This window comes from Podarcis filfolensis, assembly GCF_964270895.1.
Source record: "Podarcis filfolensis genome assembly, chromosome: 10".
In the NCBI taxonomy this organism is placed as follows: Eukaryota; Metazoa; Chordata; class Lepidosauria; order Squamata; family Lacertidae; genus Podarcis; species Podarcis filfolensis.
The window spans coordinates 44,394,803-44,420,870 of record NC_139612.1 but is presented as its reverse complement, the minus strand read 5'-3'; the positions used below and the strand labels follow the sequence as shown (position 1 = coordinate 44,420,870).

The window sequence follows — 26,068 nt, the reverse complement described above, 5'->3', positions numbered from 1 at the left end:
TGCAGCTGAATGCTGGTCCCACCTTCTCTCTTGCCCCATAACTGCACCACCCACAATCCTTCAGATTAGGTAGAGAGCTTGCTCTGTGATCCAGCCACCGCCACCACTTCTGCAGGTTAAATTATTTGACGAAAGGTTCCCCAGGGCCTTGCTGCCATGCACTCCCGAAAGAGAACTCGCTGATTTCCTGGATGTGATCCATTCATTCCCTCAACAAAGCCACACTCTGTGTGAACCTGGCTTTGTTAATTCCTGTGTCATTATCTATGCACTTGTAAGGTTGTGTTTTGTTTGGAAACAAGAGTGGGGATGCGTGATGATAAATTTCTGTGTTGGGCAATCTCCTGCTGCGAGGGTTGAAGCGAGAAGCCTAGCAACAGCGGAGCCTGTTTGTTATGGGAGCATCAGGAACGGCATCAGGCTGTGCAGAACGGAGAACAAGCAGTGGCCCAGTTCAAATTCACAGCCTGGTGCTTCCACCAGTTTGCCTCTGAAATAAGCACCTTCCTGGTTGCTTTTGTGGTAGAACCATATGAAAAGTCAGCATTTGTATATGCCAGCCTTCCCCAACCTTGCACCCTCCAGATGTGCTGGACAACATCTCCCTTTGCTGGCTGTGGGTTGTCATCCAAAACAGCTGGAGGAGGCCAACTTGGGAATGGTAAACAGCTAGGGCTAGGTTTGTACCAAAAAAAAAAAAAAAAGGAGATTTCGGTCCATTGTGAGAGAAGATGCACCAAAGGTTGACTCCAATTCCAGTCACACCAAGCAGAGGAACATGTTGTGTCCAGTCTTTGTTGTATCAAAGCATCATAAGCTGCATTTGCACATAACAACAAGTCAGACTTATTGTAGTTTATTAATGAATGAGCAATAAGCTGGTGCACACTCTCCAATCTCTCCCACTTTGCTTTTCCCTTTGTGTGAGTTGGGGTAGACAAGCCAGGAAGATTTGGCTTCCCAATTTCTTTGAATTGGGAATTGTGGCTTGTTCAATCAATTGATCAATTCTTTATTGCTGCCCAAAGACACGAAAGACAAAATTCAGTGCATATAAAATACATTAAAAAGTACACAGACTACTTGGACAAATCATTAAGACTATGCTTTTTTCAGACTTTTGTCTAATGCAAATTTATCTCTGATCCTGACCACCTCAGAAAGAAATTTGACAATGGCCAAAGTCACACTGGGAATTTTAATGTCTAGTAGGAACTTGGCATAGAATTGGCAGGTTTTCCGGGTAGATTTGCCATTAGTGGATTAATCAAATGTTGTTGGACCTGCTTATATATTCTACAGGACAGGAGAATGTGCTTCAGGCATTCTTCCTGGTTAGTACAAGGACATAATCATGTGAAATAAGGGACACCAGCAAATCTACCTCAGAACATTTCAGAGGGAAACACATTAAGTCTGGCCTTAGTGAAAAGTCTACCATAATTGGTGACTGGCAAATTATTTAAATATTCAACTGTGTAAAATGACCGGGCATACTGTATATTCACAGCACTTGGTGAGCAGGATGAGAATGGGGGCCCACAGATCACAGAAGGCAAAATCCCACAGTCTTCATTTTACTGATTTTAGGGCAGTGTCATGACCCATATATAAGAAAAGATCTGAAGACAAACCAATTGAAGCAGCTTTTTTGGGCAACGAGCTTGGACCAATAGCTTAAGTACACATCCTGAGAGAAATGAAGGAGTAACCCTGTGCCCAATTTAAAAACACTGAACTTAACGCCAATATTTGAAGGCTGACCTTCAGGCCCTTGTCAGCAGAGCTGAATTTGGAACACAAGCTCCTTAACAAGACATGATTGCCAGGTGATTTGTTGTTGGCTTGCTGGCTGTGACTTATTAGGGAGCAACACATCACAACCCCTAGTTTGGGTGTAATAGGAAGCCAAGGTTTCCTGGCTTGTTTGTTCCCCTTGCGCTGGAGAGGAGCAAAGAGGGAGAGAGAAATGGTGGCACAGCAAACAGTGGTTTGATAGAGAAGGAGAACATTCTGCTTGCTGACTGTAAACCATGACAAATCAGAAAGTCTGGCTTATTTTATGAGTCTATACACATATTTCCTACTCAGTGTTGTGAAATGAAAGCCATCTCCTGCTATTGTGGTGAACCACCAACTCCAGTCACACTGGTTCCTTTTTGGTTTGCTAGATCAAACCTTAAATAAGAAAGCTGATTTTCCAACCTATGGCTGACATTTCTACAAGGCTCCATGGGTGCACAAGTCACACTCTCCCTTGACACATAATCACACTCTTCCACACTCTTCACAGCACGGTTCTTCCTGTACCTTCATGACAGGCAGCACTACCCTTTCTCAGAGTTTGGTGGGAAATATCCCCTAGAAAGCAATGCCCCCCCTCTTTTTCAACCCCCTGTTAAGGATCCACGATAGTGACTCTCTGATGAGTGGCAGGCAAAAAAAGTGTCAGCAGTATATAGGTTTTATATGCGACAAGAAATATTAACAAATGGCCTTAAACCGAAAGGTTTGATAGAGAAGGACAAGAATCAAGCGAAGAACAAAGGGAACTGTGTAAAAATTTCTTCCAGCCCTTGGCAGTTCCCTTTTTGAACAGTTTATTACTGCTTTCATTGTTGTATTCCCATTTATTTTTATTTTTTGCATTTGTCTAACCACCGGGAAAGGCAGAAGAGGAATGTTATATTGGGCAAATGTTCAAACACAATGTTCTGGTTAATTATTGCAGCAGTTTGTCTTGTCCTTTCTTGGCAAGGGGAAAAAGAATGATATATTTTATTTACCACCCCGCCTACTTTCCCTTTGATGCATCTCCATGCAGAACGGTAGTGGAGTCCTCAGGTTTCCGGTGGATGCTGACCATTCTGGGATGTGCGATGTGATGAAGACGTGAGCTACAAACAAGAGTCGTGCATCGAATTGTGGAGCGACATGCATGCCGGTTTCACCACGCATGCTGGCCGAGTTCTGTCAGGATGCAGAAAACAGAGGGCCACAGCAAATGGGCAAGTTCTGTTAGGAGCCGCAGACGATCCCTCAGCACCGGTGGCCAAGCTTCCTTCCTAATTCCCTCGCTCTCTGACAGAACTTAGCAGTGCCAGCCGAGAGGAGGGAGCCGCTCTGCCAAGTCAACACTAGGTGCTCCAGCTTGACAAGGCAGGCCGCACCTCACAGGCTGCTTGAATATTTTGAAGGGAGGGGAGATTGAGGAGGAGGTCTGCTCTAGACAGTGACTTCCGTCTTGCTGTTGGTGGAGAAGGGCCGCTGCTGCTGGGCATAGTGGGTGGGCGTCTGGCTGAAGACCTCTGGGAGCTTCTCGATGCTGAACTGGCGTTTGGTGGTGTAGGCCTGCCGTCGAAGGTCGGGGTGGTTCGGATCCCACCCTGGTTTGAAGGCCGGGCTGCCTGCCAGTGTGTGGGCACTGGCTTTCATCACTTTGGCCTTCTGTCCTGGTGTTGCCAAGCCAATCAGAGCACAGCTGTCCTGGAAGGGAGAAACGTCTTTCTGGTGTAGCGTCAAGGGAGGGAAGGACAGTGTGGCTGATGGCGGCATGTCCACCACAGGAAACCGCTTGTAGAATTCCTCAGGAGCACTTTCTGGAAGGGAATATATGGAACAGAGTAGAAAACGAAGGGCAAAACGTTCTTAAGGTTGTGATGGCTCTCCTAACAGCTCTGTAACCATCTAACCATCCTGCTTGTGACTATCACTAGAGGGTTAGGGATGTTAAATGTTAACTAATTCCATCTGTACATAAGCAGGAGAAGGTTAATATCAGGTTTGCCAAAAGCTTTAGACACACGCAGTCTTGGTTTGTGTGTCAGGCTAAGCCAAACCACACATTATTGCAGGAGTGTGCAGGTTCCCAGAGTCATTCTGCTGTGCTCATCTAAGCCATGGTTTGGCTTGGCAAGTTGTCTGAATCCAAGTTTGTAGTTTATCTCTGCTGAACAAGCCACAAGCTGTGAACCATAGGACAAACCTTGGTTACAAATTGTGGTTAGTCTAGAGACGGCTGAACCGTGAACCCAGATTCAAAGGATATGCTAAGCCAACCCATGGCATAGCACAGCAGCAGAATGAACAAGGAGGAGCAAAGCAGTCACCACCTCCTCTCCTAGAGCCCAGAGGTTTGTGCAAAGCGATGGTTTGGCTTAACTTGACAGGCAAGCCAAACCATGGTCAACAAAAGGGTAGATTTCAACAATTTAGATAAGAATGATACAAAGTCTAATATATAATTACATCAAAGAGTAAACATGCAGGTATTTTGATATTGGCAGGAAAAGCCATCATTGTTTTGAACACCTTTGAGTACAGCTAGATAGGCTTTGGCTTTCTGCATAGGCCTTTATTTTAAATAACTTTGTTTGTGGTTACCATAACAACGAGGCCTTCTTGAATAGGTTAAAAGCTGAAGAAATGGCTCAGAGTGATTTGAGGTGGTCACCCCTTCTCTATGTCATAGGCTGGTCCATGGAGGCTCTCCAGCTGTTGCCTGTTGGTAGGATCCATCCCCATGCCTTTATCCAGCCTTTGCCAACCTGGTGTCCCCCAAATGTTTTGAACCACAGCTCCCATCCACCCCAGCATTACACAGCTATGCTGACTGAAGCTGCTGTAAACCAAAACACCTGGAGGGCACCATGCCGTCAAAGGCTGTCTTAAGGCCTTAAAAACTCTTCCAAAGTGTGAGGAATAATAATTGCATAAAGGGGTGATTAATATTTGTTAAAGGGCAACTAATCCACGTTAAATTATTTTTGTCATCAGCTCTTAGTCATCTGCTCTGTATTCAACACCCCCACTGTAGTTGGGCCATGAGACTCACTCTGTTTGCCCTCAGCTCATGACTTATTCATCTCTCCAAAACAGCTCCCTTTTCTGTCTTAGCTCATGTTTTTCTTCCCCTGCAATCACTTTCCTTTCTTTCCCACCTCATTCAATCTTCCTCTGGCATTAGGGAAATCCAGCATTTACTACTAGTGATGGGCGAATCTGTGAATTTTGGTTTCTCTCAGTTTCTTATATTTCACTTCTCCACATTTTCACATCAGTTTGTATATATATATATATTAAAAAAACCACCAACAACCAAAGTCCTCATTAATGTGCATCAGCATTTACATATGAACTGCTAATATGCACATTTTTGTATGCAATTTTGCCTAAACACATTTTTCACAACACAATTTCCCATAATATAATGCATAATTTTATCCACTAACACTTGCTTTTTATGCACATGTCGCCCTAGTATATGAACTTTCGTCACACTGCATGGCTGGAAAACCGCACTGCAAAATTGGAAAAAGCATGAGTTTCAAAAGGTGGCAGCATTCCAGTTCATGTGTCGTTTTGGAAAGTGGAATTAGGTTTATCTTTAAATGCAACCTGAATCCAGTTTCTCCCCATTCTCCAGCTACTACCCAGCAAAATGGAAGGCCAGCAACAGGGTGGGGAAAACTTGGTCCAGCCCAATGGTCCCACTTCCTTGTGGACCTTACAACCTCCCTCCCCCCGCTTCATACATGTCAGAGGCCATCTGACCTCTGCACAGAAGGCTTCATTCTGTCAGAGGTTCCTAGGCACACCCCATGCAAACATCTCTCCATCAAGGCAAGCGAGAGACATTGCAACAGTTCAAGAACACATTGCAGCTGGGCAAAAACACCAGGGCATGGTCTGGACTATGGCCAGACGGAAAAGCTTGACCCATGTTTTGGCTCCCAGGCCTGAGGTTCCCCAGCCCTAGTCAACAAAGACACAATGATGATGTCACCCCACACACAGCAATGGGCAGATGGGCATGAGTACATGGAGATATATCATACCACACTGGGACAACCAGCTCTCACAGCCTTCCTCCAGCAAATGCCAGCCTTACTTTGCCCGGCAGGAGACGCAGTGCCGCAATACCTACCTACAGCCTTGAGAGTTGCATACTTGGCATAGTCGGGCGCTTGGTGTGGCAGCGTGCTTGCCATTTGCAGCCGGTTGTTGTGTGAATGCGACAGCCCAATCTGTGAGACGCTGGAGGGGTTAACCACAGCGTTGTTCAAGTGGTTCTTGTCTGGAAGCAGAAGGAGGTGGCAAGGTAAGGTTTCAGCACAAGCCGCTCAGTGTCCTAGGCCCTCCAAGCGCGAGTAGAATTGCAAATTCTGTTTCCCAAGAAAGTGGACCTCGTGACAGGCAGAGAGACAGTGAGGCACAGTGGACAGACATCTGGAGGTAACAGCAGTTGATGGAGAAGGACAAAGACCTACAACCCACCTCCAATGCCAGGTCACCACCTAGAAATTGCATCGCAGGAGGTTGGAGTAGATGACCCTTAGGGTCCCTTCAAACTCTACAATTCTACAATTCAACAGATGAATTATTTTTAAAACGCCTCAAATATGTGACAAGAAAAGATGTAAACCCTAGTGGCTGGATGAAGTTGTCTGACTATGTCTGTGTGAATGAATTGGCATTAGTAGCTATATGGCAAGGGATGTTGAAGGCAAAGCTCGGTTAGGAAGAAAAACAGAATTTGTTGCTCTCTCTGCCTCTTTCTTTCTTTGGCTGGGTTTCTACCTTTACCATTCTTCTGACAGGCAGAAATTCAGCAGGTGGGGAGGATGTGAGTCATTGGAATTAATGTGCATCACATGGACTTCCGGTTAGCGCCAGCGCTTAATGGCGGATCTCACCCGGAGCTCCGGGAGAGATCTGCTTCGTGGGTTCGGGTCCTGTCAGCTACGGCGAAGCGGGGACCCTCAAAAATCACAGGCGCGTTGCCTGTGAACCGGAGACTCGGCGGGCACCTTTGCGCCCCCCCGACGCTGTGAAATAGCCTTTTTAAAGGCTGCGGAGCAGCGGAGGGGTTTTGGAGCGGTGCTGAGAGTCGTCTTCACCCAGCCTGCGAAGCGAAGCCGCGTCGCCATTAGCGGAGAGCGCTGATTTCTTCCGGTGAAATTGGATTAAAAGAACAACTATCCGTGAGTAGGATTGACCGCTAAAATATAAATTGGACTCTAAAAGCAATGAAATTGGGCACCGAGACGGACAAGCACTAAAAAGGAAGTCTGCTTTCCGTTCTGTAGCAAGATCAAAGCGAAAGGCACTCTAGCTGTAACTGCTTGAGAGGAAATTTGTGGGAATTAAGAAATCCACCACCAAAGCAAAGAACTCCCTCCCCGAAGGCAGGAGGGGGGGGAAGAAGATTTTAAAGTGTTTCCCTGCCAATTTAAAAGAATTGAATTAAGTACCGCTGCTCTTTTACCTGGGATCGGACTGCCGGAGAAAAGGAACCGGCTAAGGACTGTTGCTATAAGAAGGCTAAAAAGTATCTTTAATTGACTTTGGCTACTTCCAACTTGAAACATTGATTTTGTTGCATTGCAAAGTTACTTACAGGACATTATTGATTGGGATCCCCTTGAAAGAGAAAAGAAAAATTGGAAGGGACTAGGAAACTTTTGTTATTTTTTTTGAAGAGTGTGGGACTATTTTGAGAAGTAAAGAATTGACTCTACGCCCTCTAGAGGACTTACAAATTGTTTCAGCAACAAGTGGAGTTTAAAATCTGAGAACTTTTGTTTGATAGCTCAAAAGTGTGGGAATGACCTTGACTAAAAGACTTTGTTATGGCAGATGGTAAAGAGAAAGGGGATTTACAAGAAACAACCTTGAGATCTGGCAGACAATACAAAATTGACCCTTCCATGCAAAGAAGGGCTTCTGTAATAGGAGCCTCTGGAACTACAGTTGTTGCAAAGTCAAAAGTGAAAGCAATGTCTACAGAAGAATCATTTGCTAAGGTACTGGAGAAGATAAATGACTCTTTGGAGGAATTAAAAAAGCAAGGCGCAGAGACTAAACTACAAGTTGCTGAAACTAAAGTACAAGTTGCTGAAACAAATAAAAAAATTGAAGAAATCTCTGGGAAAATTGACTTAAATACAAAAAGTATAACTGACCTTGGGAACAAAGTGAACTCAAATGCAGAAGCAATTGGGAAATTATTGGAAGATTCATCTACAACACGAAAGATAGCCGAGGAAGCTAAGGAAATTGCAACTGCTGCGGAGGAAAAATTTCCACCAGTTTACAAGAAACTGGATGAGTATGAGTTGGCACTCTCTATGCAGGATATGCAACGTAAGGAGAGGAATTTAAGGATTAGACTTGTGCCGGAAAAGGAAGGAGACAACTTGGTGGACTATTTGACAAAAGAATTTTCTGATTTTTGGAAGCAGGAGTTGGAGAAAGAAGATTTTAAGATAGAAAGTGCATTTAGATTGGGAACAAGGCAGAAGAAGAATCGACCCAGAGATTGTCTTATAACTCTAAGATCAAAGGAGGAGCGAGATAAAATACTGAACCTGCATTACCAAACAACCCTTCGAATTGAAGATTTTTATATTGAGATCTTTAAAGACATCCCTAAGAGTATCTTGGACGCAAGAGGACATTATAAGGACCTGGTGATATTGCTGAAAAGGAACTACATACCATTCAGGTGGGAGTTTCCCCAAGGCTTGTCTTTTAAATACAAGGGGAAGAAGAGAAGAATAAAGACTGTGAGTGATAAAGACAAGTTCCTGGGAGAACACGAAGAAGACCTACAGAAAGAGACATTTCCAGGACAAGGGCATCCGTCACTGGACACGAACACGGTACCACCGACAGACGAGGAACAAAAACAGGGAGTTGTAGGAGGAAGGAGTAAATAATCCCATCATGGCTCTGCAACTTCTAACCTGGAATTGTAACGGTTTGAACATTCCCAGGAAGAGAAAAAATATATTTCATGCCTTAAAGAAAGACCAACTGGACTTGATTTGTCTACAAGAGACTCATGTGACAAGAGCACATAGAAAATTATTAATAAATAAAAGACTGGGACAGGAATTTATATCCTCAGAGAGAGTAAAAAAGAGAGGAGTGGTGATCTATGCAAAAGAAAAGTTGCAACCGAAACAAATTTTTAAAGATGATCAAGGAAGATATTTGGCAATTGAAATTCAATCCCAAGGAGAGAAGTATTTGATAGTGGGAATCTACGCACCAAATGAAGGGAAAGCTGAATTCTTTAAGAAGTTGCATGAAATCTTGATGGACCATATGGATTACAACTTAATTTTGATGGGAGATATGAATGGAGTAGTTTCAACAAATATGGACAAAGCACAAAGACAGGTAATAACAAAAGATGGAAGACTACCAAAGACTTTTTTTGAAATGACTGACAATATGGACTTGATTGATATTTGGAGAACAAAACATCCATTAGAAAGAGAGGGAACCTTCTTTTCTGAAGCCAAAATGACATGGACAAGGATTGACCAAATTTGGGTGACTAGCAGTATGGCGCCGAACATAAAAAAAGTAGAAATCTGCCCAAAAACTTTCTCCGACCATAATGCTGTAAAGATGGTGATGAGGCAAACAACAACTGGTTCCTTCAGATGGAGAATGAATGACACCTTATTCAGAGATGAGGAGATCTGCAAGAAGGCCCAAAAAACTTTGAAAGACTACTTTGAAATCAACTTAAGGTCTAAAGTAGAAAAAAGAATAGTATGGGACGCAAGCAAAGCCGTGATGAGAGGGTTTTTGATTCAGCAAAATACTTTAAAGAAAAGAAAGCAAAATGAGAAGAAGGAGAGAATTTTGGAAAAGATAAAAGAAGGGGAAAAACAATTAAGATCGAAGCCAAAATCCCAAGAGATTTTAAGAGAAATTAAATTTCATCAAACACAATATATGGAACTGATGAATCAAGAATTAGAGTGGAAAATTAAACAAATGAGACAAAAGACCTTTGAATCTGCTGATAAATGTGGCAAGTTACTGGCTTGGCAAATAAAGAAGAGACAAAAACTCAACACGGTAACAAATATAGAAGTGGAAGGAAAAAACATAAGCAACCCAGCGGAAATTAGGAATTGTTTTCAGAACTACTTTAGACAACTTTACACACAAGGGCCGCAGAAAGAAATGGACATACAACAGTTCCTCGAGGAAAATGGGCTGAAAAAGGTTTCGCAAGAAAGTAAGACAATATTGAACCAGGAGATATCAGCACAAGAAATAGAAGATGCCATTCAAGGCATGACGCTGGGCAAATCCCCCGGACCGGATGGACTGACTTCCAAATATTACAAAGTTTTGAAGGAAGGGTTGATACAACCTCTGAAGGAAGTCTGCAATGAGATTATGGAGGGGAAAAGGGCACCCGATACGTGGAGAGAGGCCTACATTACACTTATACCAAAGACAGAGACTGAAAAGACCCAACTTAAAAACTACCGACCCATCTCGTTATTGAATGTGGATTACAAAATCTTTGCTGACATTTTAGCAAAGAGACTGAAAAGAGTTTTGATGGAGGAGATTCACGGGGACCAAGCAGGCTTTCTCCCAAAAAGGCATTTGTCGGATAACGTAAGGAATATAATTGACATTTTGGAAAAGCTGGAAGTGAATATAAACACTAAGGCTGTTTTGATATTTGTGGATGCCGAGAAAGCCTTTGATAACACTTCTTGGAGTTTTATGTTGAAGAACCTCCGGGGGATGGGGGTAGGCCAAGGGTTTGAGAATGGTATAGGTGCAATATACTCTGAACAGAAGGCGAAACTAATTGTAAATAATGTGGTTACAGAAGAGTTCAAGATTGAAAAAGGGACACGTCAGGGGTGCCCTATCTCCCCACTACTTTTTATATCGGTCCTGGAGGTTTTGCTTAATATGATTAGGAGGGACCAGTTGGTTAAAGGGATTCAGGTCGGAGCTAAACAATATAAACTGAGAGCATTTGCAGATGATTTAGTACTTACATTGCAAGAGCCAGAAGCTAGCACGAAAAGAGTTTTGGAAATAATTCAAGAGTTTGGTCAAATGGCAGGATTTAAATTGAATAAGTCTAAGACAAAGGTTTTGGAGAAAAATTTGACACAGATAGAAAAAGAAAGGTTTCAGAACGAGACAGGGTTGACTGTGGTTAAAAAAGTGAAATATTTGGGTATAAATATGACAGATAAAAATGTGAATTTGTTTAAAGATAATTATGAAAAAACTTGGAGAGAAGTGAAAAAAGATTTGGAGATTTGGTCCAACTTAAAGCTTTCCTTGTTAGGCCGTATTGCAGTTATAAAAATGAATGTATTGCCAAGAATGTTGTTTTTGTTCCAAGCATTGCAAATAATTGATAAAATGGATTGTTTCAAGAAGTGGCAAAAAGACATATCTAAATTTGTCTGGCAGGGCAAAAAGCCCAGAATTAAATTTAAGATATTAACGGATTCAAAGGAAAGAGGGGGGTTTGCCCTGCCAGACTTTAAATTGTACTATGAAGCGGCAGCTTTCTGCTGGCTGAAAGAATGGCTGCTTCTTGAAAACACAGACATTTTGGATTTGGAAGGTTTTAACAATATTTTTGGGTGGCATGCATATTTGTGGTATGACAAGGTTAAAGCACATAAAAGTTTTAAAAATCATATTGTCAGAAAAGCACTATTAAATGTCTGGGTTAGATATAAAGACTTGCTGGAAAATAAAACTCCAAGGTGGCTGTCGCCAATGGAAGCTAAGGCAGTTAAAAAGTTAAATATGGAGTCCAAGTGGCCAAGATACTGGGAAATTTTGGAAAAGGAAGGGGACAAACTGAGATTGCAGAGTTTTGAGAAATTAAAAGGGAAGGTGAGAGACTGGTTGCACTATCACCAAATAAATGAAGCGTTTAAACTGGACAGTAAAATTGGCTTCCAGGTGGAAAAATCAAAATTGGAGACAGAACTGTTAGAACCCAGTACTAAGAATTTGTCAAAAATGTACAACTTGCTGCTGAAATGGAATACACAAGACGAAACGGTTAAATCAGCTATGATTAAATGGGCTCAGGACATTGGTCATAATATTTTGTTTGCTGATTGGGAAAAGTTGTGGACCACCGGGATGAAATTTACGGCATGTAATGCCTTAAGAGAAAACATTATGAAAATGATATATAGGTGGTACATAACCCCAGTCAAGCTTGCAAAGATTTACCATTTGCCTGACAATAAATGTTGGAAATGTAAAGAAACTGAAGGTACATTTTTTCATCTTTGGTGGACTTGCCCGAAGATTAAGGTATTCTGGGAAATGATCTATAATGAACTTAAAAAGGTATTTAAATATACTTTTCCCAAGAAACCAGAGGCCTTTCTCTTGGGTATTGTCGGCCAAGGGGTGTTAAAGACGGATATAACTTTCTTTATGTATGCTACAACAGCAGCTAGAATACTCATTGCGAAGTACTGGAAGACGCAAGAGCTACCCACACTGGAAGAATGGCAGATGAAGGTGATAGACTACATGGGTTTGGCAGAAATGACGAGCAGAATCCGAAACCAGGGAAGAGAAGCAGCGCAAGAAGAATGGAAAAAATTTAAAGACTATTTAAAGAAATATTACAAAATTAATGAAAGTTAGAATGATGCTGGACTGGAAAGTAAATGGTTACTATTAGCTATGGTTAAGACAAGGAGAATAAGGAAGACTAGTCTAAATTTAAATTAAAATAAGGGAAGATTTGCTGAACAATCGATAAGAATTTGGAATACAGAAAAGGGAGGCATGAGGAAGTCGGGGAAGAAAGGTATAAGAAATTAGGATATGAAATGATACATGTTTTTTGTTCTGTTTTTGTCTTTGTATGTTTATGTATGTTGTGTTTATATGGAAAAAATAAAAATATTATATAAAAAAAAAGGAATTAATGTGCATCACTAACTTAGATCCATAAATGTCATTGGGTCTACTATGTGAGTATGACCAGCACTGGGAACAACCCATTGCAATGGATTGCTTTGTGGTCATTTCATTCTGCACCAGGTAAAGTATTTTTTAGCCCCCCAATCCGCCCCCCCGACTTGTCCCAAAGGTGGCAACCTAGGCTAGGGACTTCCCTGGAAACCTAGTGGGGAAGCAAGATCTGTTGGAAGGGTTAATGCTGTGAACCCCTCCATCTTATGCTTAGGTTGTATACATGTGTAAATAAAACTATATATGCTAAAGACGCCACAGTCTCCATTGACCTCCAATCCAATGAAACTGAACCCTGGGTGAGCACAGGAATCTCTGAAGCCTCTTGCCGCTCAGAGATTGGGATGAGCGCAACAGTAATACAGCAGACAGCCTTTGGAACACAGGAGAAGGCTTTCCATAGCCTATTGATTTGCTTGCGTTCTGTAATTCTTTTCTCACCTCACCACCTGCTGCCGGTTAATCTTGTGACAGCAAAACCTTTAGGGCAGAGTTTGTGCCTTTTGCAAAGCATGTTGGGGGATAATGGATCCCAGCCTTAATTAAGGATTTTGGGGCCCGGCAGTATTAGGCGATGGTGATTATGACGACGATCTGAATGGCTGCCAATGTGGTTATCTCTCAGATTTCATTCTTCAGGGCCTCAAGCGAGTGACACTCGTCAGTTCTCACTTCAGTTAACCAATGTTCAAAGGTGATAGGGAGGGAGGCAGGGAGAGGAGGGAGGAAATCTGTATTTAAACTGGGACAAGTGTCATGGGCAAACAAGAGAGGAGGAGACAGAGCGCTCTCTCGGCCCCAGGCAGAACTGAGTCACAACACAAAGAGAAGCAGCAGCAAACCATCCCCCTCCATCAGCTGGATGTAAATCGGAGCAGAGATAGCCCCTTGCCTGCCAGCCCCCCCCCACTGCAAGAATTAGCAAGGAAGAGATTTTATGTGTAAAATGTTTGGGGGAAGTGTGCATGTGGGGGGAATCCTTCCCTCATCTAGTCACTGGTGCGCTCAGATGGTTTTCACCCTGGTGACTGTTCACCTTGCAAAATGTGGGGGCTGACATTGCCAGAGGTCACACATCTCCCCCCATGATGACCAGCTGCATTTCTCCGCAGGGGTATCCCCCCCACTCCCCACTCAAGAGCAGCAGAGGCTGAAAAGATACAGGGAAAGGATTACTGCCAATTGTTCCCTTTACAAAATGCTCATGAGCAGTTAAGTCATAAAGCTATCTGTTCCAATATTAGTATTCTTATTCTTATTATTTAACAATATTTCTATGCTGGCCAGTAACTATCATCTATCTCAACCAGTGAAGTCAGTGAAGGTCCTATGTGAGTGTCTGGAGGCGGTTGGAGGATGGATGGCGGGTAACAGATTGAGGTTGAATCCTGACAAGACAGAAGTACTGTTTTGGGGGGACAGGGGGTAGGCAGATGTGGGGGACTCCCTGGTCCTGAATGGGGCAACTGTGCCCCTGAAGGACCAGGAATACAGCCTGGGAGTCATTTTGGACTCACAGCTGTCCATGGATGCACAGGTCAATTCTGTATCCACGGCAGCTGTCTACCAGCTCCATCTGGTACGTAGGATGAGACCCTACCTGCCCGGAGACTGTCTCGCCAAAGTGCTGCATGCTCTAGTTATCACCTGCTTGGACTACTGCAATGCGCTCTACATGGGGCTACCTTTGAAGGTGACCCAGAAGCTACAACTAATCCAGAATGCGGAAGCTAGACTGGTGACTGGGAGTGGCCGCTGGGAACATGTAACACTGGTCCTAAAGGATCTTCATTGGCTCCTAGTGTGTTTCCGAGCACAATTCAAACTGTTGGTGCTGACCTTTAAAGCCATAAATGGCCTTGGCCCCATAGACCTGAAGGAGCGTCTCCTCCCCCATCGCTCTGCCCAGAAACTGAGGTCCTTCTGCTGGTTCCCTCACTGCGAGAAGCGAGATTACAGGGAGCCAGGCAGACGACCTTCTTGGTAGTGGTGCCTGCCCTGTGGAACACCTTCCCATCAGATGTCAAGGAAACAAGCAATTATCTGACTTTTAGAAGACGTCTGAAGGCAGCCGTGTTTGATGTTTTAGTATGTTCTGATATATGCCATAAGCCGCCAATTGTGGCTGGGGAAACCCAGCTAGTTGGGCGGAGTATAAAAAATAAAACTATCATCGTCATCATCATCATCCCTCCCTGCCCAGGGTTCCTATGTGCTTCTAAAAATAAGTAGAACAGGTAGAAGTCCAACAGGTACAACTTCTCCCCCACCCCACTGCCATTCCCAGCATGGAGCCAGCGTAGCAGAAATGCTTCAAGTTTCTGCCTCTTACACATATGCTCTACTGGAAACATTTAATGGGGCAGCAGTACTGGATTACTGTTTGTATACATTTGCATACATTATGTAGGCATTTATGGGCTTGGTAAGTTTGTTGTACAGTTGATATTGATGTGGATGCATGGATTGCAGTTGTGTGTGTGTGTCCCCCCTTAGGCGCCTTGGGCTGCCTTTGGGGAGGAAAGGTAGGTTATAAATATGGAATGGCATGCAACATTCAACAAAAAGAGAGGGAGAATATATTTTCTTCCTTTACTGATACCAAGCAGTGCTTAGACTAAAGGTTTTCTGAGGGCAGCTTGGCATATTGAGGGTTGATGATAGGTATTATATAGGTCATGCAAGGACGTGAGGTGGGGGGGGGGCTGTCTCTAGGTTTCTATGGACTCTAGGTTTCTATCCCTGCCATGTTGAAAGGGAAGAAGCCTTAGGTGTTTCCTTGCACATCCAGTGCGTAGAAGTCCTCTTTTGGGTTGTTTCACCCAGGTGATGCCCCCCCCAAACCAAACTGGTTGTGTGAATTGTCACCAAACCCTCTAGAAGAAGAAGAAGAGGAGGAGGAGGAGGAGAAGGAGGAGTTTGGATTTGATAACCCGCTTTATCACTACCCTAAGGAGTCTCAAAGTGGCTAACAATCTCCTTTCCCTTCCACCCCCACAACAAACACTCTGTGAGGTGAGTGAGGCTGGCAGACTTCAGAGAAGTATGACTTGCCCAAGGTCACCCAGCAGCTGCATGTGGAGGAGCGGAGACACGAACCCGGTTCACCAGATTATGAGTCTACCACTCTTAACCACTACACTGCACTGGATGAGCAACTTGTGAACCTGGGATATTCTGTATACAAAGAAAGTTTTCTCCTACACAGGCTGCATACAATACCACACATTTAAAGCACATGCCTCCACCCAAAGAATCATGGGAACTGTAGTTTGCCCCCACTCTACTGTGCCCTTAACAGATTGCAGTTCCTAGATTTTTGGCTGGGAGAAGGAGAACGGTCTAGCTGTGTTTTAAGCTGTTAATATGCACACAGCCGAGGACTTTGTGATTATCTTACCTGTGCTATTCCTGGGAGATCGAGAAAACCCATCGCTAATCTGGACCTGCACACTGCCAATGTGGCTCTCTGGCAAGATGTCAGATGGTCCATGTCCTCCTGGCTGTTTCAGGAGATCCGTGAGCGTCCTAGAAAAGGTATGGAGGGAAATTAAGCAGCGCCATCATAAGTAAAGATCCTAAGCAGTTGTTACTGTGAGTATAATTCTGACACTTTTGTCATGTGTCGTTTCGGTTTACCCGTTGCTTACCCTTTGCACCTGCTTGCCTTTCCAGACACTCACAGCAAGGTATGTGCCCTTGCTGTTCATTTGTTGCAAAAGCCTCCCTGCTCAAAATGGAACAGGCTTCTGTTTGATGGATGCCTCCTTTTCTCAGTGCTTAAAACTGCAGGGGGAAACAGCTTTGTTCTTTCATCTGCTGATAGAGCTCAGTTTTTCTTGAATGGGGCTGAACAATTTTCATGGTCATATAGTCTGTGAGTTTTGTCACGAACACCAGTGTTGGGGACCAGCTCCGGTGTCCCCAACGTCATTTTCTAAAAATCTCAGTTGGACTTGCAGCTTTGCTGAACCTGATAAGGGGCTTTGGTCTAGCACCAACAGGAAACCAAACAGACAACAAGAATTTATTCACGTTCTATAAGGGGGGAAAAAGCGGGCAAAGAGAATATCTTATCATTTGTTTTCGAATCAGAATTTTGGGGGCTGTCCACCAAAACATACAATGTGGATGTATTTTGGTTGTCTGGATCATGCTTCTTGTCAGCTGCCCTTCATTTAATTTAATTTCATATTTGTAAAAACATCTATCCCACTTTTTAGGTAAAAACCCATTGAAACACAACTGAAACTCAAAACCAACAATAGATGCATAACTATTAGCAATGGAGAAACAATTAAGCCATATTATAAGTGGGCTACTGTGTGGGCAACTGTGTTGGCATCTGGGCTGCTGCCAACATGGCACTGTTGCTATTATTTCCATTTTTCTGGACTTCCAGGATATTTCTTCTTTATGTATTCATTTCCCACATAACTGACCTATGGGGAATTTATCTGTTGTTCTCCATTGCACAACGTATAATCTTTCCTTATGAGAACTGATCCAGAGCTTGCCAGGCTCTTTGTGGACATATCCTCTGGGTGTGGATTAAAAACTTGCCTTGCACCAAGGCAGGCAACTGACCCATCTGTTTCAGAATGGGACACTGTGACTGGCGTCAACTCTCCTCTAGCCTCACTACTTTAATTGGGGATATCAGGGACTGGGCCTGAGGCCTTAGCTGCCAAGGGTGGCAAGCCTTTTTTCCACTTGGGGGCCACATTTCCTCCTGGATAGTCTTACAGGAGTCATGCAGCAATGGTGGGCAGGGTGAGAGTAGGAGGGGACAAAGCTGTTGAGCTTTTCGGGCTAAATTGCAAAAAAAGTAAAAATGAAGTTTTTGAGGTATTTTTATGTGAAGTCAGCCAAAACAGCACTGTTATGTACTGAAGTTCTCACCCTGGGCCAGCAGGGGGATACTGTAGATAGTTATGCAAATAAGGGATCGAAAGTGACGTTCAGTGATTGGATAGTTTTAGAAAGTTGTTACAGTAACATTGTACTGGAGCTCTATATAAGCAGGCTGACTGAACCCTTCAGTTCAGTTCTGTCCTGGCCTGTGAATAAACAAGAGCTGTTTGAAGAATCGCTGTGTCGTCTGATATGTTCACCCACAACCTAACAGGCACTGCCGACATGGGCTGCCATATGTCCGAATTTCCCCGGACATTTTTACCGATTTCCAAACAGACACTGTGCGAGCTGCAGTAGTCTGGATATGTCCAGGAGATCCCGGACGTATTGCAACCCTAGGCTGAGAGGAAAAAAGTAGGTGGGTCCAAATGTGGGCAGAGAAAGAGGTATAATTCTTTGTATCCAGGTAAGCAAGAAGCATTATGACATACCCTCCAACATGTTGAGTCCCAAAACCAGGGCACATGTCTTACTGGTCATGCTCCCGTGTGAGTCACATGACCCATGTAAGATCACAGAGCCCAAAATGGCTGCTGTGCTCTTGCGGGGGAAAACAGGATGTCCTGTTTTTTCAGGGACATTTGTGGGGGATGGTTCAAGAGCACACTCCAGATGGACAGGTGCGCTTGAGGAAGGGTGCACAACAAGGCAGGAGAGGACCATGGCCTGGAGAGAGGGGATATGGCAGGGGCAGGGAGTGTAGTCTGTTATAAGTGTCATGAGGGCTAGCGAGAGAAGCCTAGAGGCTACAACTCTGGTTCTCCAGAAGTTTGGACCCCAGGCCTGAGGTTCCTGAACGCAGCCTGTTATACATGCAAAAGTGCATCTGCTTTCTTAACAGGAAAACATAATCAGCTGCAAAAACCCCCACAAAAACCTCCCCAGAAAAATTATGACAACTTGCATGATAACTTTTAAAATAATAACAAGACAAAAGCCCTAGAGAATAGCCCAAACCCAGCAGTTCTTGCATTCTCATACCTTTTCACAATTGCTTTTATAACTTCAGCATGAAGTGCCAAATTACTTCACGTAAGGAATATCTATAATTTGTGTCACATTTGCATTTGAAACAACTAGGAGCCTTTCCTGCAATTCCCAGGGGCTCCTGGGCCGAGGCATGTGCACTTACGATAGTGCGGCTCCAGAGTCCGTTATACCAAATGGTTCTTTCTTCATGCAAATTGACACAGAAGCAAACTGGGTGGCGGCAGATTCCTGGCAGGAGATTCTTAAGTGAAGTTTGCAACTGCATGCATTTTTCTTGACACAGATTACTGTGAAATGTGAAGCTAGGGCAATCAAGGACTCGTTTACCCGCCGTTTCAAACAAAATGATGGTTAATGGATAACCTTTCTGTGGTATTCTTTGGTTCCGGCTGAAGAATAGTTCTCATTCTCATGCTAGGTCTCAATGTGTGATATGCTTTCCTAAAGAAGCCATGAACTCTTGCTACCAAGTTCCACTGAGCCTTTGCTTAAAACACACTTCACTTATGTACCTTGATGGGCTAAAGCACATGCTGAGAGGAGAATCTCAGGAGGACTATGGGTTTTTCATTCTGGAATAAAAGGATGCTTACGGTGGCCCGTTCCTCAGAAACCTATATTTTTTGTAAAGACGTATAGCCCTTAATTTCCTGCATCAGATTTAGAAACAAGATCTGACACTGACCACTAAGGTACCTTTGTAGTAGAATAGCAGCAGCAACAACAGTTGTATTATTTATTATGGGAATAATCAAAGCGATTCTTTTCATTGATATAATGGAGGATCAGTATGGCAAAGTGTTAAAAAGGATTGTGGTGCATTGATCTATGCAGTTTGGGGTTGGAATCTTGCAACCCCTGTGCGATAGCTCAGTCAGTAGAGCAGGAGACTCTTAATCTCAAGGTTGTGGGTTGGAGCCCCACGTCAGGCAAAAATATTGCTGAATTGCAGGGAGTTGGACTAGATGACCCTCGCAAACCCTTCCAACTCTACAATTCCATGATTCTAACCCCAAATGTCATACACAACAGAAACCTCATTGCCAGTGGGAGGGGATTTCAAACATAAATGCCAGAAGGGGGATGGAGTTCCTGGAGATAGCAGCTGGCTATATATATGAAATCCTGTATGCCAGGATCCAAGTTTAGGGCAAAAACTCTTTGGTGAGAGAACCCTAGCAGAGATTTAAAGTCACAAAATATGCAGTGTGGAAATATAGGATGTTAGACCTTTAAAATATGCCCTTCCAAGTGAGTTCCAAAATTTCGCTCTTCCACCCCAGCAGAGGAAAAACACACACGTTTGGTAAGTTAAAAAACTCTTCAAAGTTTTGGTTTATGTGCTTTTCCATACATAAGCAGAAAATTAGCACAGCTAGTAAAACTTAGTTTAGTTACAAAGTGGTAAAGTTCCTAGATTATTGGTACAGGAGCACAAGAGTGGCTGGTGAGAGCCATGCAGTTGAGCTGGAGCAACCAGCTCAAACCTTATTCACACATTGAGTTCAAAGGTAGACTGGGGGGGAGGAACAATAGACTTGATTACCTATTTCCTCCTAAGGTAAGGGAAGTGACATAGCTAAGCCTGGCAGGACAGCTTAGTCTATGGTATTAACTCCTTCATGCATCAATAAGACTTAAGCACGCTGGTTATCCTACATTTGCAGGATGGTGTTTGCAGTGCATGGGACAGGGAGAGTTAACCCCGCCCCTTTCCAAGCTGTGACACCCCAGCCACAAAGCACCATCACACTGCAATTAGGCTTCCCCCCAGACTAATTGCAGGAGGAGTGATGCGATGGAGGGAGCATGCAGGGCACAGGGGGGCAAATGGGAAGGAGCTATTTCCCACCCCGATTTATACATATATACAGGTTGAATATAGGTGGAAATTCACAGCAAGAACACCTCGGCAGATACTGATTCCCTACCCCAAGGTGCTTCTAGGGCTTGATTTTTGCTCTCTGACCTGCAGCCTGACTTGTGTCTGAGTTCCCTCCCAGTCACTTTCTTTGCACAGACCAAATTAGCACATTCTTAGCTGGAGAAAGGGACGGGCAAGCATGCCCTCTTCCCACAAGGCTCGCCGCTTCCAGAAGTGTTTATATTTTCATGTTTTAATGAGATTGTGTTACTGTGCATTTTAATTATAGATGTTTATATTTTAATGCTTGTGTAATTGGTTTTTATACTTGTAAATAGTTTCGAAGCCTATTCTGGCATTAAGCAGGAGATATATATATATATATATATATATATATATATATATATATATGAGAGAAAAGTTCTTCATCCTATTTATGCAACTGGCCCCGCCTCCCAACGGTGTTGATAGGTTAACTGGGGTTTGGTGGGAACGCCCAATGACTAGCACAGGGAGGCGGGCCAGCCCAACCAGCTGGTGAGTCCCACGTGGCCCAAGGTGCTGCTGTGCGCGGTCCCGCAAAGGGTGCCCACAAAGGAAGGTGTGAGCGATTTTTTATATATATATATATATATATATATATATATATATATATATATGTGAGAAAAGTTCTTCATCACATTGACAGAGCCATCAAGATAATGTCTATGAGTCCTACTGGTAAAACAAGAGCTTTCAGACCCTACAGTTACAACCAAGAATGACAGATTTGCACATTGACACTCTTGTTTTTATATGGAATATTTTCCTGTTAAAAGCAGCTCAAGCAACCCTATCCCCACAGTTGTCTTTTGCCTGTTGATGAAGATTTTTGCTTGTTAAGGTAGTTTTTAAAAAATAAACTTCCGTTCACTCTTCTGGTTGCTTTTCAAAGGATATTTAATGCTATGTATTTTATTTGTTAATGGGACGCAGGTGGTGCCATGGGTTAAACCACAGAGCCTAGGACTTGCCGATCCGAAGGTCGGCGGTTCGAATCTCCGTGACGGGGTGAGCTCCCGTTGCTCAGTCCCTGCTCCTGCCAACCTAGCAGTTTGAAAGCACGTCAAAGTGCAAGTAGATAAAGAGGTACCGCTCCAGCGGAAAGGTAAACGGCGTTTCCATGTGCTGCTCTGGTTCACCAGAAGCGGCTTAGTCATGCTGGCCACATGACCCGGAAGCTGTACGCCGGCTCTCTTGGCCAATAAAGCGAGTTGAGTGCTGCAACCCCAGAGTCGGCCACGACTGGACCTAATGGTCGGGGTCCCTGTACCTTTACCTTTTTATTTCATTTGTTATTTCTTGCATTTCAGTCCACTTATTGCATTGTGATTTTAAATTGTTGTAAGCCACCTTTAGTGGCCCACGTGCATTAGGAGGACGTGATTCGGGCTGCCACATTTCAAAAAGTGAAAATCCAGACACAAAAGTTGTTGAGCTCTTTTTGGCAAAATCACAAAAAATGCCATACCTACGGATTTTCCTGGACATTTTGTAGTATTCCAGGTATGTCTGGGAAATTCCAGATGTATGCCAACCCTAGACATGATAGAAATATTGATACCAACTGAATGAAACAGAAGCTTTCCTAAAACTCAGTTGATGCCAGCTTCTTACCCGCAAGTAGGCACTCCAGCCAACATCAGCAAAGGCTCGTCATCGTGGACAGATTAAGCTCCTCGTTAGGAGCTCTGGAAAAAACCATAAACGAGCCAGTGAGTACCGGCGAAGGGCCAAACGCTTTCAAGCATCTCTTCAAGGGGAAGCTGGTGTGAGCATTCCAGTGCTGGCTTACAAGCCCGGAAAAGCACGCCAGGACGCGTACAGCTCAATGCTTGTACAGGGCCCCGCAGAGAAAATGCAGCCTGGCAGTCACAGTCACGGGCCTGAAGCCCAGGAGCAAAGGCGAAAGAAGGGACCCATGATGTTAGTCAAGAAGGATTATACTTAAGGGAACCTGAAGAGCCAGAGGGAGCCCACCCCCCATAGCCTGTAACCCTGCTGCTACGTTTCAGGGCAAGCCGGCGTTTTCGCACCAGTGTTGCCAATGCTCAGTAAATTTTAAAGTCAAGGAAAGAGAGAGAGAGAGAGAGAGAGAGAGAGAGAGAGAGAGAGAGAAAGAAAGAAAGAAAGAAAGAAAGAAAGAAAGAAAGAGAAACTCCTCTCTCTGTGCGTGTGTGTCCATATGCCTATTTTTCAATTGTACAGTGCCGATCAGAAGGTCAGCAGTTCGAATCCCCACGACGGGGTGAGCTCCCATTGCTCGGTCCCTGCTCCTGCCAACCTAGCAGCTCGAAAGCACGTTAAAGTGCAAGTAGATAAATAGGTAAACAGCGGGAAGGTAAACGGCGTTTCCATGTGCTGCTCTGGTTCGCCAGAAGCGGCTTAGTCATGCTGGCCACATGACCCGGAAGCTGTATGCCGGCTCCCTCGGCCAATAAAGCGAGATGAGCGCCCGCAACCCCAGAGTGGGTCATGACTGGACCTAATGGTCAGGGGTCCCTTTACCTTTACCTTTTTACCTTGGGTTACAGACGCTTCAGGTTACAGACGCTTCAGGTTACAGATTCCACTAACCCAGAAATAGTACCTTGGGTTAAGAACTTTGCTTCAGGATGAGAACAGAAATCATGCTCCGGTGGCACGGTGGCAGTGGGAGGCCCCAATAGCTAAAGTGGTACCTCAGGTTAAGAACGGTTTCAGGTTAAGAATGGACCTCTAGAACGAATTAAGTTCTTAACCCGAGGTACCACTGTACATGCAAGCAAAAGGGCCAACTAAAGCAAACTCTTCACTGTGTGTGTGTTTGTGTCTGTAATATAAACTCTGCTTCTCTCACTTCCCTCCTTCCCTTGCCATACTAGGAGGTGCTGGAGCTGAGTTCTGGCGAGTTCTGGCTGGAAAAAAGCCCTCTGCTCTAGTCTCAGTGATTTGTGCCACAAGGTTCTTGCCTCCCTGTTCTGACCCGTCAGGAGTAGAGGGGGCTTCTCCTTTCACATGCAAGGAGGGAGGAAGAGAAAGGAGACAGGAAGTGGGTTTTAGAGGGCAAGTGGAGGGCATGCAGACAGGGCACCTGCCTTTGCTGTGCCATCTGTTGAAAAGAAAACTTCTTGGTTTCAGTGAGGGGTTCACTCACCTCCTACACCTCAGCTGAGAGCTGATCTATATTTGTTACATGGAATGAAGGTGACATAGAAATATGCAGGTGAGAGACTGAGAGGGCATATTTTGAAAGCTTCCCATTCTTACCCTTTCGTCCCCTACAGCATGTGGTAAATAAGAGTATCTGATACCAGGCACTGCCCTCCTTTAGATATATTGCTTTACTACACCACACACAAGGGCTGCTGACAAAAAGTGGAGGAGTATTCAAAGTATTTATTTTCCCCTCCATATACTGCCTTTCTGCCAATGCAGTTAAGGTGTCTTGCTGTTTACACACACAAAAAAGCACTCCAACACATCTGCTTGTCCCATTGCTTCCCCCCAGGAAAACTTGCTGAATTGGAGCAAACATCAACTGCGTTTCTGCAGACTGACATTTGCTCTAATTCAGTGGTAATTTCAGTGTCCCAGGAAAATCAGCGAAGCAAGCAGAAAACCTCTCGGACCCCCGCTTTCTAGACACAGGACAAGCAAAGTGTGGACGAGCCCTAAGAGTCGGGATGCAAAAGGAGAACTGGAAGGAAAAAAGAGCAATTCTATGTACCAGTTGCATAATCAATATTTATCACACACACACTGGCATTCTGAAGAGCATATCTGCTTCATTTTGCTCAATGGGTTAGATCAGCTCTGGAGGGGAGTTTGGCCTCCATGCTGGATTTCTGGGCAGAGTGATGAGCTGCAATCCCAGCTAGTCCAGACCATGAAGATTTAGAGCCCAACATGTGTCCGAGCAGCTTAGATGTATCGCTGGAAAGAATGACAGAAACTGGGCGAGGATAAATAGGGTCCACAGTGCGGCTTTGCAAGGGAAAAGACCAGTCAATAAGTAACAGCAGGGGATGGCATTCTCGTGAGCAGGGATCTTCTGACTTCATGTTTAGAGGTGAAGCTGGTCATAGGCTGCTGAGGAATCCTTGCCAGAGGAGTGGAGGGGCTGTTGGTAGGGAAGGGTACCATGAAGGGCACAATCAGGGCTGCAACAACCTAGTACACAACCCATATTGGGGTTTCTCACACAATGGCATTTGGTTTGTTGACTTTGATAGTATGGTGAATGCAGGGCCCGGGTAGGAGTGCGGTGCAGAGGACTGGAGAGGGCGGAAAAAAACCACAGCACCAAATTCCGAGGTGCCAGTCAACATCTTTTCAGAACCATCTTAATTTGTTACGGCACCAGCCCTACCACAAGGCTGAATAATTTTACATTTCAAAATCCTTATACATCACTGCTTTTCTAGCCCTGAGCTAATAATACTTAGCTAATCAGTGTCTGCTAAAACAAGTGTCACAAAATTCTTGTTTGCCCCACCAACATTTACACTCCGTCCCAGTTTTAACTGCCAAGACTACTCGCAACATGTTCGTCTGGTCACAACGAACAAACTACTTTTGGGATGTGAGCCAGTGAGAAAGAGAAGCAATGTTTGGGGTTCCCACGACAGAATGATGGAGGGAGAGGGAGAGGGCTGCTGCTTCCAGGCTGTGGTTACTTTGGAGGTGGCATTCAATCACCAAGCAGCAAATTCAGGGACTCAGCTAGATTGGTAAAGAAAAAGTGTTTTATATGTGATATAACACTGTGACACCAGATGGCGCTGTGGAGTCCCGTCTTTCCCTACTGGATTTCCCTGTATGAGTTTACAATGGGTTTAACTGAATTGCTTCTTTGACATGTCTCGATCCAGCCAAGGTTGCACAATGAATGCTGGATTTGGCACTCTTGCACAACAAACCCTGTTTTAGGGTTTAAAAACCCCCACAGATTTTTGTGGTCAGGAAAGCAATGGGGAAGTGCACCAGACAGTATGTGATAACTGAAGTCATATAACCTTCCCACAAGCAAATCAGGATGAATGCTCAATAAACAGGCTGTCTGCAAGTGACCATAAAGTAAGGGTGAGATGGAAAGAGGTGTAAAGAAAACATGCAGAAAAATTCAGGATTGACAGTTACCGTATTTCTGCATTGCAGGGAATTGGACTAGATTACCCATTGGGTGCCTTCCAACTCTACAATTCTATTATTCTCTGACACCAGATGCTTCCACATTGCAGTTTATTGCTGGTGTTGCTCTTGTCTGCAAGTTTTTCATAGCATTCACACAACAAAGTCCTCATTAAAATGACATCACACATTATTTCCCTATTGAACACAGACTTGCTGTTTCTGTGGATTTTTCTAAACTTGCTGAATTTCGTGCACAAATAAGAAATTTGGATGAAATGGGGCGGGGGGAGGGATATGGCAAGGATGATCTCACGCGGATGCCACACAAAACATGCATGTGTGAGC

General features: G+C 44.1%; 1 protein-coding gene across 1 annotated transcript in view; it reads right to left on the bottom strand.

Moving 5' to 3' along the window:
• Positions 1-2,450: 2,450 nt before the first annotated feature.
• Positions 2,451-26,068, bottom strand: part of SHISA8 (shisa family member 8) — a 36,349-nt gene continuing 12,731 nt past the window's right edge. Inside the window, exons 2-4 of the mRNA XM_083573820.1 lie at positions 16,199-16,326; positions 5,927-6,076; positions 2,451-3,599 (exon numbers count right to left, since the gene is read on the bottom strand). Of these exons, the coding sequence (XP_083429946.1) occupies positions 3,226-3,599; positions 5,927-6,076; positions 16,199-16,326 (652 nt within the window). The 3' untranslated portion in view covers positions 2,451-3,225. The remainder of the gene's footprint in view (positions 3,600-5,926; positions 6,077-16,198; positions 16,327-26,068) is intronic.